The sequence below is a fragment of the Theropithecus gelada genome, chromosome 9 (assembly GCF_003255815.1).
Source record: "Theropithecus gelada isolate Dixy chromosome 9, Tgel_1.0, whole genome shotgun sequence".
Lineage (NCBI taxonomy): Eukaryota > Metazoa > Chordata > Mammalia > Primates > Cercopithecidae > Theropithecus > Theropithecus gelada.
Window position 1 is genome coordinate 17,310,269 of NC_037677.1, and position 13,079 is coordinate 17,323,347.

General features: G+C 36.1%; 1 protein-coding gene across 3 annotated transcripts in view; it reads right to left on the reverse strand.

The window, feature by feature from the left end:
• Positions 1–13,079, reverse strand: part of CCDC7 (coiled-coil domain containing 7) — a 447,862-nt gene that overhangs the window by 406,533 nt on the left and 28,250 nt on the right. For all 3 annotated transcript variants that reach the window (XM_025396487.1, XM_025396488.1, XM_025396490.1), the window contains exon 10: positions 1,790–1,865. In XM_025396487.1, the coding sequence (XP_025252272.1) occupies positions 1,790–1,865 (76 nt within the window). The remainder of the gene's footprint in view (positions 1–1,789; positions 1,866–13,079) is intronic.

The following is a 13,079-nucleotide window of genomic DNA, read 5'->3' on the forward strand; positions in this document are numbered from 1 at the left end:
TCAGGTAGCGTGACAGCCAACAGATACATGAAAAAATGCTCATCATCACTGGCCATCAGAGAAATGCAAATCAAAACCACAATGAGATACCATCTCACACCAGTTAGAATGGCAGTCATTACAAAGTCAGGAAACAACAGGTGCTGGAGAGGATGTGGAGAAATAGGAACACTTTTACACTGTTGGTGGGATTGTAAACTAGTTCAACCATTATGGAAAACAGTATGGCGATTCCTCAAGGATCTAGAACTAGAAGTACCATATGACCCAGCCATCCCATTACTGGGTATATACCCAAACGATTATAAATCATGCTGCTATAAAGACACATGCATACGTATGTTTATTGCGGCACTATTCACAATAGCAAAGACTTGGAATCAACCCAAATGTCCATCAGTGATAGACTGGATTAAGAAAATGTGGCACATATACACCATGGAATACTATGCAGCCATAAAAAAGGATGAGTTTGTGTCCTTTGTAGGGACATGGATGCAGCTGGAAACCATCATTCTCAGCAAACTATCGCAAGAACAGAAAACCAAACACCGCATGTTCTCACTCATAGGTGGGAACTGAACAATGAGATCACTTGGACTTGGGAAGGGGAACATCACACACCAGGGCCTATCATGAGGATGGGGGAGGGAGGAGGGATTGCACTGGGAGTTATACCTGATGTAAATGACGAGTTGATGGGTGCTGACGAGTTGATGGGTGCAGCACACCAACATGGCACAAGTATTCATATGTAACAAACCTGCATGTTATGCACATGTACCCTAGAACTTAAAGTATAATAATAATAATAAAAATAAATTTAAAAAAATAAAACATTTATTTTAAAAAGAAATTATATGAGTTTACAGGTGAAAAAATATTCACAAACTACATTTTGTATCATTGTAACTTTTAATTTTTTAGCTATGGAAAAATACATATAACATAAAATTTACCATCTTAACTATTTTAAGTGTATAGTTCAGCAGTGTTAGGTAACTTTACACTATTTTACAACCAATCTCCAGAACTCTTCTCCTCATGTAAAACTGAAGCTTTGTGTGCATCAAACAATAACTCCCCATTTCCCCCTCCTGCACCCCCTGGCAAACATCATTCTGTCTTCTGTGTCTATGAATTTGACACTGCTCTAGATACCTCATCCAAGAGGAATAATTGCATTTGTCTTTTTTGTGGCTGGCTTATTATACTTAGCAGAATGTCCTCAGGGTTCATCCATGTTGTAGCATGCATCAGAATTTCCTTTCTTTTTAAGACTCAATAATAATTTCATTGTATGTATATGCCACATTTTGTTTATCCATTTATTCATTGTTGCACGTGTGGGTTGCTTCCATCTTTTGGCTGCTGTGAATAATGCTGCAATGAACATGGATGTACAAATATCTCTTCAACACTCTTGTTTTCAATTTTGGGTTATACATGCCCAGAAGTGGAATTGCTGAATCATATGGTAATTCTGTTTTTAATTTTTTGAGAAACCAATATACTATTTTCCCATAGCACATATTTTACATTTCATTTTACATTCTCTATGTTTATAATTTTCCATTTAAACATTATACGTACATAAAATCATAAAAATTAATATAAGAAATTCTAAATTTGTTGACAGAGGCATTATTTTCTTCTTTATGTTTTCAATATTTCTGCAATAAATACATACTAACTTTTATCAATAAGCATATTACATATGGAAAAATACAATTTTATCTGTCTTTTTTTTAAAATAGAAAAATAAAATGCAAAAATAAAAAATGCTTACCTCTCCAACATATTTGCCTGGTTTTCAAATACTTTCAACATGGTATTAAATCGATAAGTCATTGAATGAGCAGTTTCTATTATTTAAAAAGTCAAAAATGTTAAAGGTTTTATAAATAGCTGAAGTTATAGCTCTATGCTAAATACAACTGCTATAGATGTGAAAGCTAAACAAACATAAAGAGTGGCTAGCAGGGCTACATGAGGCTACAGAATGCTTATGAGGAACATAGCTACCATTTTATTAAATACCTATTATATGCAAATCATCATGTTATATTGCATTCTTTTATTCTTAAAATAATCTAAAAAATAAGACACTGTCATAATTTTCAAATAAAGAAGTTCAGGCTCAGGGAGGTTACATAACTTGATCAATACGATATATCTAGTAAAAGACAAAACTGGATTAATGTCCAATATATGTGACCTTCTTATGATATGGCATATCAGAGGGACTCCAGGATATTAAAAGAGAACTGCTTTAGTTGCTGTTGCTAAGTCAATAAGGTCTATGGGAAGGATCTAGCTAACCTACTAAGCTTTACAACTGTATCAAAGAACCCAAAAGAGAACCCAAGATGCTACTTAAAAGAGAACCAACATAATAAGGATCCACAATAATCAATGAACTATTCGGGTAATACCACAAGACTCTTCAATCTTGTGACATAAAAAGTATATGACAGAAGACAGTCCCTGCACTAACTTTTCTGCTAGATAAACAAGACATGACACAAAGAAAATATTAAATAACATAGACGCATACAACAATTCCTAAACATTAATTATATTTTTTCTTTTTTTTTTTTTTTTGAGATGGAGTCTCGTTCTGTCACCCAGGCTGTAGTATAGTGGTGCAATCTCGGCTCACTGCAAGCTCCACCTCCCAGGTTCATGCCATTCTCCTGTCTCAGCCTCCCGAGTAGCTGGGACTACAGGTGCCCACCACCACGCCCAGCTAATTCTTTTGTATTTTTAGTAGAGACGGGGTTTCACCATGTTAGCCAGGATGGTCTCAATCTCCTGACCTCATGATCAGCCCGTCTCGGCCTCCCAAAGTGCTGGGATTACAGGCGTGAGCCACTGCTCCCGGCCAAAATAAAATAATATTTTAAGAGTAATCTGATCATAGCACATGAGATAATTTTAAATTCTGCCCTAAATATGGTAAAGGACTACAAGGAACATCAACTCTTATTTCAGTTACAATTTGAAAATTCAGTCCCCAGAAAGAAGAAAAAGCCATTAGAAAACAGTCCTGGGGGAAAAAAAGGAAGAACACAAAATGACATTAGCAAGATGAGAAAGTAGGAGATAACAGTCTTCATCTCCCCCCTAAAAAAACAACCACTAGACAGCTATCCATGGATGAAAGTGGCCTTGGTAGGGCTCAAAGTCTCAAAGAAGCTGCAGCAAGATAGTAAAGCAAAAAAAAATGGAGAATAACCACACAGACAGGATAGCTGAGGAGATCAGCATACCAGAGACATCTGGAGACGGCAAGGAATGAGGAAGAGTGCAGGAACCACAGGTCCCACCATGGTTCCTAGTAGCCTGCTCTACAGAGAACACTGACAGCTCTCACCACTAACATAACTAATAACCACTGCCACCATTAAACCCCCAGATAAGAAAAATGTTGCTCCACCCACCACCAAGAAGGAGTCACTGTTTTGCCAACCCAGGACCAGAGCCACCATGCCCCAATTCCATGGGTGACCCAGACCACAGAGTCACAATCTTTCCATATGTACCCAGGCTCCAGCACTTGCTAGAAGGCTGCATCATGCACTCCCATGCCTCAGACACCAGAGCCACTTTCACTGAGGGCTAGCCCCACCCCAGGCCGTACAGGCATGCTCACTCTGCACCAGCCTGTGCAATGAACCCTAGCTCTGCCACTCCTCTATGAATCCTATGCTCCAGGTATCTGAGCCACTGCCACAGTGAGCTAAGCCACAGCTCAATCCTGGAACCACCATTGTTCTACATGTGTTCACACCCCAGTCCACATCTCTGAGGCTGCACCATGCACATGTATAATATAGTCACCAGAGCCGCTGGCTTTACATGCTAGCCTTGCCCAGGGCCCTGAAGCTGCAGTCTCTCAGTACACATGCGGGCTGTAACCTCAGCTCTGCTGCAACTCTTTGAGACTCTGACTGCACATGCGTCAGACATCAGAGCTACCACCACAACAAGCTAGCCCACACCCAAGGCCCCAGAGCAACTGTTGCTCTCCAGGTGTGACCACATTCCAGAATGTGGCTCTGCAACCACTCAACAAGTGCCTGCATTCTAGACACCAGAACCATTAATGCAGCAGGGATATCCATATCACAGTCCTCAGAGCAGCAGTAGACTTGCACACACTAGCATCTGGACCCAAAAGCCACTGTCAATCCATACATACCTGTGCTCCCAGATCCAAGCTTCTTGACCACTCCACAGGTATCATGCATCAGACATTGGTACCATTGTCACTACAAGCACACCCACAAGCCAAACCCAGAACAAAGAGGTGTCACCTCTGCCACAACTTCCCTTAGGGAAGTAAAAGAGATCAGAAGAATTCTGTCAGGCTTTGCCACTGTTGCAGATACCTATAGCCTTGGCCACTGCACACCGCTGAAATTTTTACCCACATCAACCACAGCCAAAAAAGCTACGTGGACACTAAACTGCCACATCCTCACTGGATCCTGAATTGCCACATCCCACCCAGCTAGTGTACTCACAACCACCCCATAGGTGAAGATCTTTTCATATAAAACTAGTCCATAAAGTCTAGAAGCAGTGACTCTATCAATATCTGACAAAATATTCAAATACTAGTTTTAAGGAAGCTCAGTACGTTATAAGAAAACACCAATAGACAACAAAAATCAGAAAAACAACACACTAACAAAATGAAAAGTTTAGCAGAATGATGGACCAAACAGAAATTTAAAGAAGAACCAAACAGAAATTCTGATGCCAAAGAATATAATTAATACAATTAAAATTACAAAAGATAAGTCAAAAAATATGTCAACTATATAATTCATCAAGGAGAAGAAAGAATCTGTAAACTTAAAGAACGTTATTTGAAAATATACAGTTAGGAAAAAAAGAATAAAGAATACAAAGGAATTTTAAAGGCTATTACCTATTGGAAACAATGTTCACTATTCAGGTGATGGGTACACTAAAAGCCCAGACTTCACCACGACACAACATATACATGAAAGAAATCTGAAGTTATCTCCTCTAAATATACAAAAATTTAAATTTTTTAATTCTGAAAAATAAAATAAATAAATAAAGCCTATAGGATTTACGGGACAGCATCAAGAGTGTTATCATTTACATTATAGGAATTAAAAAAGAAGAGAAAAAGGGGGAAAAGCTTATATGAAGAAATAATGGCTCAAAATGCCCCAAATATGGGGAAGGATATAAACATTCAGAAAGATAAAAAGTCTCCAAACAGATACAACCCAAAAGAATATTTCACCAAAACATATTATAACCAAACCGTCAAAAATTAAAAACAAAAAGAGAATCCTGAAAGCAAGAGAGAAAAGAGTTTCCTCACACAGAGAGAATCCCCACAGGGCTACAGCAGTTTTCTCAGTGAAAATTTTGCAGTCTAAGAGAGAGTAAGAAGATATTTTCAAAGTTCTTCAAGAAAAAAAGCTGCCAACCAAGAATACTTTACCCAGAAAAGTTAGTCTAAAAAATGAGGGAGTGATACTTTCTCTGACAAACAAAAGCTCAGGGAGTTCATCATCATCAGCTTGCCTTACAGAAATGATAAAGGGAGCTCTTCAATCTGAAATGAAAGGACACTAAGTAGTAACACAAATACATATGAAAGTATAAAACTCACTGGTTAAAGTATGTATATAGTAAAATTACATACTATAATATTGTAACAGTAGTCTGTAAATCACTTATGTCTACAGAATAAAGGGTAAAAGACAAACAAAATACCTATAGCTACAATAATTTCCTAAGGTGTACACAATATAAAATATGTGAATTATGACATCAAAAACATAAAATGCTTAGAGGGGAGTAAAAGTATATCAACAAATCACAAAAGAAGATAGCAAACAGGGAATAAAAGAACAAAGGATCTACGAAACAGCTAAAAAGCAATTAACAGAATGGCAATAGCAAGTCCTTATTTATTAAAGGTAACTTAAAAGTAAATGGATCAAATTATTCAATTCAAAGACATAGAAAGGCTGAATAAATAAAAAAAAACAAGACTACATGCTGCTTACTCACAGAATAAAAGTGAAGGGATGTAAATAGGTATTCCATGCAATTAGAAACCAATAAATGAGCAGGTGTGGCTAAACTTACATCAGACCAGACACTTTGAGTCAAAAACAGTCACAAGAGACAAAGAAGGTTATTATGTAATGAAAAAAGCTCAAGAGAATATAACAAATATATACACACCCAACACTGCAACACATAAATATATAAAGCAAATATTAATAAATCTGAAGAAAGAGATAGACAGCAATACCATAACAGCAGAGGCCTTCAGTATTCTACATTCAATAATGAACAAATCATCCAGACAGAAAACAAATAAGGAAGCCTTACATTTTAATTACACTTTACACCAATGGACCTAACAAACATATACAAGATATTTCATTCAACAGCAGGAGAATATAGAACTTTCTCAAGTGCAAATGGAATGTTCTAAAGGACAGATCTTGTGTTAGGCCAGTAAGTCTTATAAAATTTAAGAAGGCTAAAATCGTATCAGGTATTTCCCAATCACAGTGGCATGAAACTAGAAATCAATAACAGAAGAAAAATTGAAAGATTTACAAATATGTGGAAATTAACATACTCCTGAACAATGGGTCAAAAAGAAATTCAAAAAGAAATCAAAAAATATCTTACAACACACAAAAATGGAAACATACCAAAATTTATGTGATGCAGCAAAAGCAGTTATTAAAAGGGAGATTATAGCAATAAAAACCTACATTAAAGCTGGGCACAGTGTCCCACACTTGCAATATCAGCTACTAAGGAGGCTAAGTGAGAGAATCACTTAAGGCGAGGAGTTTGAGGTTGGCGTGAGTTATGATCACACCACTGTACTCCAGCCTGGGCAACAGAGCAAGACCCTATCTCCAAATAAATAAATAAACAAAGTATACATTAAAAAAAGAAAAAAAGAGCTCCAATAATGTAATGTCACACTTCAAGGAACTAGAAAAAGAACAAACTGAGCCCAAGTTAGTAAAAGGAAGGAAATAAAAGATTAGAGCAGAAGTACATAAAATAGAGACTAGAAAAATCATAGAAAAGTTCAACAAAACTAAGAGTTGGTTTTTTGAAAAGATAAACATAATTGACAAGACTTTAGCTAGACTAAGAAAAAAGAGCAAGACTCAAGTAACATCGGAAAAGAAAGAAGAGACATAATAACTGATGCCACAAAAATACAAAGGATAAAGACTACTGTGAACATTTACACACCCACAAATTAGATACCTTAAAATAACTGGATAATTCATAGACACATACAACCCACCAAGACTAAATCATGAAAAAACCGAAAGTCTGAACAGACTAGTAATTAGTAAGAAGACTGACTCAGTGATAAAATCCCCCATTAAAAAAAAAAAAGAAAAAACCAGGACCTGATGGTTTCATGGCCTAATTCTACCCAACATTTAAAGAACTAGTAGAATCCTTCTCGAATTCTTCCAAAATCTTGAAGAGGAAGTAGTACTTCTGAACTATTTTACAAGGTTAGTATTACCCTAATACCAAAGCCAGACAAAGACACTATGAGAAAAGAAAACACAGTCCAACATCTCTGATGAATATGGATACAAATATCTTTAACAAAATACTAGCAAACTGAATTTACAGCACATTAAAAGAATCATTCACTATGACCAAATGGGACTTATCCCTGGGGCGCAAAGATGATTCAAATATGCAAATAAATGTGATACACCATATTAATAGAATAAAATACAAAAATCATATGATCATCTCAATATATGGGAAAAAGCATTTGAAAAAATTCAACATTCTTTCCTGACAAAAATAACAAATTAGATACAGAAGGAATGTACCTCAAAACAATAATGGCCAACTGTCACAAGCCCACAGCTACACAGTCAACAGTGAAAAGTTGGAAGATTTTCCTCTAAGATGAAGAACAAGATAAAGATGCTCATTCTTGCCACTTCCTATTCAACATAGTGCTGGAATTCCTAGCTAGAGCAATTAAGCAAGGAAAGAAATAAAAGGTATCCAAATAGGAAAGCAAGAAATAAATTTATTACTATTTGCAAAAAAGAAAGAGGGACCATCACTACTGACCACATGGGCATAAAGGGACAATAAACAAATACTATAAATAACTTATGCTAATGAATTTGATAATTTAAATTATATGGACAAATTCTTGGAATCTCACAATCTATGAAAACTCACAAAGGAGAAATTGATATTATGAATAGGCATATATAAAAGAAATTGAATCAATAATTAATAACCTTCCAAAACAGCAGGTACTATGCTCAGATGGTTTCACTTGGCAAATTCTATCAAACATTTAACTAAGAAATTATGCCAATTCTTTATGATCTCTTCCAGAAAATAGAAACATAGGGAACATTTCCTGACTCGTTCTATGAGGCCAGTATCACTCCAATACCAAAGCCGGACAAAGACATCACAAGAAAAGAAAACTATAGATGAATATCTTTCATGAATACATGTGTGAAAATCCTCAACAAAACATTAGCAAATCACATACATAAATGTATAGAAAGAACTACACAACACAACCAAATGGGTTATTCCAGGTATGTAAGGCTGGTCCAATAATCAAAAATCAATTAATGTAATCTACATGCTAAAGAAGAAAAATCATATGATCATATCAATAAATGCAGAAAAAGTATTTGACAAAATCTAACACCTATCCATAATTTTAAAAAACTCTTTGTAAATTATAAATAAAATAGAAGTAAGCTTCCTCAGTTTGATAAAGAAAATCTACAAAAAGTTTACAGCTAACATCATACTTAATAGTGAAATCCTAAATGCTTCCTCCCTAAGATCAGGAAGAAGGTAAGCATGCCCATTTTCACCATGCTATTTAACATCATACTGGAAGTCCTAGCTAATGCAATAATGTAAGAAAAGAAAATCAGAAGGAAGAAGTAGCACTGTCTGTTAGATAATGTGACTGTCTCTATAGAAAATCCCAAAGAATCACCAATATCCAGTAATAAACAATTATTGCAAATGTATAGGACACAAAAGTTAATTGCAATTGCTTTCCTATATACCAGAAACGAACTATTTGAATTTTAAATTATAGATATTAACATAATTTATAGTAGCACTGAAATTTCAACACTTCAGTGTAAATCTAAAAGAAAATATGTACAAGATCTATATGAGGAAAAGTTCATTACTCTGATGAAAGAAAGCAAGTAAGATCTAAATAAATGGAGAGAGATTTCATGTTCATAGAAAGATACAATATTGTTAAGATACAAGTTCTTGTCCATTTAATCCATAGATTCAATGCAATCTCAATCAAAATTCCAGCAAGGTATTTTTTGGATACCAACAAATTGTTTCCAAAGTTTATATGGAAAGGCAATAGACCCAGAGAAATCAACACAATGTTGAAGAACAACAAATTGGAGGACTGACACTACCCAACTTCAATACTTACTAAAAGCTAAAGTAATCAAGACATGTAGCACTGCCAAAATAGACAGACAAGCAAACAGAATAAAAAGCCCAGAAATAGACTCACAAATATACACAACTGATCTTTGGCAAAGGAACAAAGGCAACTCCATGAAGAAAGAGTAGTCTTCTCAACAAATGATGCTGAAACAACTGGACATCCAAATGCAAAAAAAAAAAAATAATAAATAATGAATCTAGACATAGACTTTACACCTCTCACAAAAATTAACTCAAAATGGATCAGGCACAGTGGCTCACGCCTGTAATCCCAGTACTATGGGAGGCTGAGGTAGGCAGATCACAAGGTCAGGAGTTCGAGACCAGCCTGATCAACATGGTGAAACTCCATCTCTACTAAAAATACAAAAGTTTGCCGGGCATGGTGGCGCATGCCTGTGGTCCCAGCTGCTAGGGAGGCTGAGGCAGAAGAATCGCTTGAATGGGGAGGCAGAGGTTGCAGTGAGCTGAGATGGCACCATTGCACTCCAGCGACAGAGTGAGACTTCGTCTCAAAAAAAAAAAAAAATTAACTCAAAATGGATCATAATTATAAACATAAAATGCAAAACTATAAAACTTTTACAAGACATAGAAGAGACGATCTAGGTAACTTTGAGTTTGAAGATGAATTTTTACATATAACACCTAAAGCACAATCATGAAATTAAAAAAAATGGTAAGTTTGACTTTATTCTGGCTCTGCAAAAGACACTGCTAAAAGAATGAAAAGATGAGCCACAGACTGAGAGAATATCTTTGCCAAACACATATTTGATACAAGGCTTGTATCCAAAATATAAAAAGAACTTTTAAAACTCAACAATAAGAAAACAAACAACCCAATTTTTAAAATAGGTAAAAGATCTGAGCACCTCACCAAAGAAATGAAACAGATGGCAAATAAGCATATGAAAAGATGCTCAACATCATGCATAATCATGGAATTGCAAATGAAAACAATGAAATATCACTACAAAACTATTAGAATGGTTAAAAGCACAAACACTGTCAATTCTAAATGCTGACAAAGATATGGAGCAACAAGAATTCTCCTCAATTGTAGGGGGGAATGTACAATGGTACAGCCCCTCTGCATGCTCATTTGGCAGTTTCTTATAATGCTAAACAACTCTTACTATATGACTTAGCAGTCATGCTACTTTGTGTTTACCCAATTGAGCTGAAAACTTACATCCACACAAAAATATGCACAAAAGCGTTAATAGCAGCTTTATTTATAATTGCCGAAACATGGAAACAACCAAGATGCCCTTTCACAGGTAAATGGATAAATTGTAGTAAATCCATAAATTTATTATTTATCAGCAATAAAAAGAAATAAACTGTCAAACTACTGAAAGACATGGAGGAACTTTAACTGTACATTATTAGGTAAAAGAAAGACTAATATCAAATATACAACATTCTTGAAAAGGAAATACTATCGAAACAGTAAATAAACAGATTAGTGGTTTCCAGGGATTCAGGTGGATGGAGGAAGAGGTGAATAGGTGGGACACAGGGGATTTTTAGGGCAATTAAACTATTCTGTGTGACACTGTAATGGTGGATACATGACATGATACATTTGTCAAAACCCACTGAGCTGTACAAGGCAAAAAGCAAACCAGATGTATGCTATGGACTGTAGTTAATAATAATGTATCAAAATTGGTTCATCAACCATAACAAATGCATCACATTAATGCAAAATGTTAATAATAGGGGAAGCTTTATGCAGGAAGCGGGGTGCGGGGGGAGTGCGCTAATGGGAACTCTCTATAATTTCTGTTCAATTTTTCTGTGATCCTAAAACTTCTCTAAAAAATAGTCTATTAAATGAAGCAACATCAAGATGAAATTGTGACCTAAAAGCAAAACCAGAGTGCAATACAAAGGTAGCTTCCGTCTTGCCAGCCAGGCTACAAGATTTAATAGAATTTAGGAAACAGGAAGGGAAGAGAGAATTAAGTGTGGCCAGAGAAGAAGAGAGGAGGTACTTTTAAAAGAAAATGATAGTGAACAAGTAAAACGCAGCAATAAAGAGACTAAGTCTATACTAATAGAACTAAGAAACTGAAACAACCGCCATTGGAAAAAGATCTTATGAATTTGCAAAGCATTTTTTCCATATTACACAATATAATTCTGTCCTCTGCTCCCCTTTAGAACCATGAGTAAAATCTCAACCATATTTTATCCTTTTGAAATGTGGTTTTCTGATTGGAAGATGTATTTCATTAAACTATGAGTGAGTACAGGGATTTCTGCTTTCATCCATGATGGAGCATCAGGGACCAGAATTACTCTTCTACCTTAAACCACTTAAATACTGGACAAAAATACATGAAACAGTGGTATTCAGAAACTGGAAAACAGTGAAAGCAGAATATATGGTAATAAAGTGGAAAGGCCCTGTGATGACCCCAATTTGCTGTCTGGAATTGCCAGTCCACACTATAGGGAAGCGGAACTCAGAGCATACTGGTTGCCTTGAGTTTAGGAAACAAAGTTCAGTGTTTGTGGAAGCCAAGGTACAATATTAGAAGGAAGGCAACCATACAGACTGAGAGAGAGAAAAAGAGAGAGCTCTTGAGAGGTTCATAGATGTACAAGGGATTCCCCTTGATGTATACAGAGGTTTTCACTATCTAGTCCAAAGTTCTATACACCTTTCTACCCCACCTAGTCAGTCAGACCTCTCTTTGATCAGAAATCTCTATAGAACTTGGGAGTGCTGTAAGATGTGCAGCTGTCCTTGGTTTAAACATGGCAAGGTTTGGTTTTAAAGCTGAAGTTGAAAGAGGGCAGAATTCCCTCTTTCCAAGCAAACCTGTTCCAAGCAAACATTATTTTCTACTTTTGAACTGTATTCCACAGTGTGCTTTACACTATTATTTCAAAATTCTCTCCAGCCCTAAGACATGAGTAAGTTAATTTCTCCCTTCTATTGACAAGTAGTCATAAACTTAACAGACAAGCTCTAGCAGCTCTTTATATTCCTGAACTGACAACTACTCATCTGCAGTGAAAGCATTTGTGGATATAATTCCTAGTAACAAAATCTACAAACTACTTAAATTTATCACTGCTACACCTCAAAGGCCTGCCAACGTTTCAGTATTATGTTCTAATCACAACTCAGAATCCTCCATTCCATATACTAACATGCACTCCTCAAAAATTAATCTAGGCCAGGCGCAATGGCTCACGTCTGTAATCCCAACACTTAGGGAGGCTGAGGCAGGCAGATTACCTGAGGTCAGGAGTTCAAGACTAACCTGGCCAACATAGTGAAACTCTCTCTACTAAAAAGATAGATAGATAGATAGATAGATAGATAGATAGATAGATAGATAGATAGATAGACAGACAGACACAAAAGTTATAAAAGTTAGCTGGGTGTGGTGGTGCATGCCTGTAATCCCAGCTACTCGGGAGGCTGAGAGACGAGAATCACTTGAACCCAGGAGGCAGAGGTTGCAGTGAGCTGAGATCATGCCACTGCACTCCAGCCTGGGCAACAGAGCAAGACTGTCTCA